This window comes from Nestor notabilis, unplaced genomic scaffold, assembly GCF_000696875.1.
Source record: "Nestor notabilis isolate BGI_N333 unplaced genomic scaffold, ASM69687v1 Scaffold25127, whole genome shotgun sequence".
Classification (NCBI taxonomy): domain Eukaryota; kingdom Metazoa; phylum Chordata; class Aves; order Psittaciformes; family Psittacidae; genus Nestor; species Nestor notabilis.
The window spans coordinates 1-3,008 of NW_009935495.1; the positions used below are offsets into that span (position 1 = coordinate 1).

Genomic DNA, 3,008 nt, shown 5'->3' on the forward strand with positions numbered 1-3,008 from the left:
GGGGAAGCCGGGTCAGCGTCTCCACGGGGGCCTGGCCCACGTCCCCTCCCAGCCCCGGGAGCGGAGGTTACCTGGTTGTTTGCCAGGGGTTCCCCAAACTGCTTGCGGACGGTGAGATGCTCCCGAGCCAGGAGGACAGAGGCGTGAGCAGCTCCTAACGAACAGGAAGCTGGTGGGAGAAGGCAGGGACACAGAGTGAACGGGAAGCAAGCCCAGATGGGCAACGAGATGATCCTCCTCCTCCTCCTCTTGCTTACCGATGTTTATCCTGCCCCCATTGAGGCCCTTCATGGCGATGCTGAAGCCCTGCCCTTCAGCTCCCAGCCGGTTGCCGACAGGAACAACGCAGTCCTCAAAGATCACAGCCCGAGTTGGCTGGGAATTCCAGCCCACCTGGGAAAGAGCAGAGTGTCTCCAGCCTGCCCGGGGAGCAGCACACCCCCAGCTCCCAGCACAGAACTGCTCTCAGCCTCTCGGTCTCATTGTCACGGTGCTGCAGAGCACCCTCAGGCTACGGGGTTTGGCCTCAGAGTTGGGAACTGGAATGCTGTATTTGAGCAGAGGCACAGATCCAACGATCCCTGATGTTCCTGAGATGGAAACCCTTCCGTTGCCAAAGGGCAAACTGCACCTAAGCTGGGCTTGACTTGGGAAGAACATGCCAGGTGGGACTTTGGTCCCATCCCAGAGGAGATCCCTAATCTCCCTCAAGCACACAGGAAGCAAACCCCAAGCCTCTGACCTTCTTCTCCTTCTTCCCAAAGCTGAGCCCAGGCGTTCCCTTCTCCAGCACCAGGCAGGAGATGCCCTTGGGGCCTGGGCCTCCCGTGCGGCACATCACCACGTAGACATCCGTGTCCCCTGCTCCGCTGATGAAGGCCTGCAGAAGGGCACAAGAAGAAAAGGGGTGGCTCTTGTGTGCTAAGCCTGAGCCTGGGCAGCAGCTGGGCCACAAAGACCCCACGGCCAGAAGGTGTTTAGGGACCAGCTCTGGTGAAGGCTCTGCAGAGCACGTCCCTTGGGAGAGAGATGAGGAGATGGTAGGAAATGGAAAGGATGGTGAGACCCAGCCCCCCTTGTGCATGCATTGCCATCCAGCAGCGTCACGAGGAGCAAATAGGTACCTTGGAGCCATTCAGGATGTAGGTGTCCCCTTTCCTCCGAGCCGAGGTCAGCAGGGAAGCTGCATCGCTCCCACTTCCTGCTCAAGAGGTGAGGAAGCAGCCAGTGAAGCAGCAAGTGCAGAGCCTGGAAAGTCCCCCCAGGGACTGAACCACCACCACCACCATCTCAGCAATCATCACCTGCCCCTTCCCAACGTCCTGCTGACCACCCCAATAAACGTGAGAAGAAACATTCCCGCTGCTTGGAATGCTCACGTCTGGTTCGGCTACGTGAGGAGCAGGGGAAGGAGACGATGCCCTGGGGGAGGATGCTCACCTGGCTCCGTCAGGCAGTAAGAAGCAAACTGCTCCATGCTGCAGAGCGACGGGCAGAACCTGCGTCTCTGCTCCTCGGTGCCAAAGGTGTCGATCATCCAGACACACATGCTGGAGCAGGAGAGAAGGAGAAGCGTTACAGGAGGCCAGCACAGCCCGGCGGGGTCGTAACAGAGCATCCCTGGCTGAACGCAACAGCAGAGCTCCATGGGGTCCAGCCAGAAGCCCCAAGGCTTGGGGACAAACTGCTTCACCTCAAGAAGGAGGTGTCACTGCTCCATCCTCCTGTGCCAAGTGAGCCTGCGCTGGACGAGCAGGGCAGGGATCAGCCGGTGGCTCTGCCACCATACACCCACAGCACAAAGGCTTTTTCCAGGCACGTTACTATCTATAGAAAGGGGAATGAAATCCAGAACTTAATCCTATCTTGTGTGCCCCAAAGCTAAAATTACTTCTTGGTGGCATCTCCTTTTGGAGCCTGTTTGTTTACAGCCATTAAGAGATCCCCACGGGGTCGGGTCTGCTCAGAGTCCCAACTTGAACTAAAAAGCAGCACCAAGAGAGCTGCTTCCAGCTGGATCCGGAGCCCACGGAACAACTCACTTGTGGATGCTCATATAAGCAGTGGTGCTGGTACATCCCGTTGACAGAGCTTCAAAGATTATGGAGGTATCAAGTCGTGACAATCCAGAGCCACCGACGTCTGGTTTCACGTAGACCCCACCAAATCCTAGCTGGGCTGCCTTCCGCATTGTGTCCACAGGGAAAATCTCCTGTCGGGATAGGCAGAGAGAGTGCAACAACCACGATGAGTTCCACCTCAGCAGTCAAACCCTTTTGGTCCACCAAGCCCAGTCCCAAACTCCTCCAGAGGTGAAGTTAACTGCTTAAAGAACGGGGTGTGTGTGTACCGAGGCAGATACACACCATCTCCAGGAGTAAATCCAGGACTCGGGTGATTAAACAGCCCTGCAGGGAAGCTTCAAGGTCCTTCTGATGGATTCCCACCCCAGCTCCAGCAGCAGCTTCAAAGCAAAGCTCTACAGACGGTGTGACAGCACCGAGGAGCTACTGCGGGACCACCCCTCGAAGGAGACCCAAGAACCATCGTGTCCTAAGAACGCAGAGCGCTACAAGCCCGCCGGGGCTGCGGTACCTTCGCATCCCACTCAGCCATGTGAGGAGCCATCTCTTTGGCAGCAAAATCTAGGGCAAGGCTCTGGAATTCCTTCTGCTCCTCAGTGAGGCCGACGGACGCTAGGAAAGCAGGAAAAGAGCTCAGAAACCGCGTCTGCTGCAGGACAGCGAGCCTCAAACAACATCCCAGTGTCCCAAGGACCGGGACTGCGGGGAAGGCGAGAAGCAAGCTAAGAACAAAGCAGCCCTCCGGCTCCAGCTTTGGTTAGAGCCCGCATCCTGCTTCACCCAGCACCGTTCCGTTAGTTCCTCCCCGCATTCCCAGGGATGCTGCAGCTCCAGCACCGCGCCTGGGAAGCGCTCAGGAATCCCTCAGCCCCCCGCTCGGGGGCTGTCACCGGCCGAGCCCGAAGGCACCACAAAGGCACAGGA

The 3,008-nt window shown here is 57.9% G+C and overlaps 1 protein-coding gene across 1 annotated transcript; it reads right to left on the reverse strand.

The window, feature by feature from the left end:
- Positions 1-40: 40 nt before the first annotated feature.
- ACAD8 (acyl-CoA dehydrogenase family, member 8) lies at positions 41-2,733 on the reverse strand (the record flags this gene model as incomplete). Its single annotated transcript, XM_010017885.1, has 7 exons — positions 41-169; positions 258-393; positions 743-880; positions 1,125-1,201; positions 1,441-1,550; positions 2,043-2,212; positions 2,596-2,733. Coding segments are annotated over 7 exons (898 nt in total), but the record flags the coding sequence as incomplete, so codon positions are not given.
- Between the last annotated feature and the right edge of the window lie 275 nt (positions 2,734-3,008).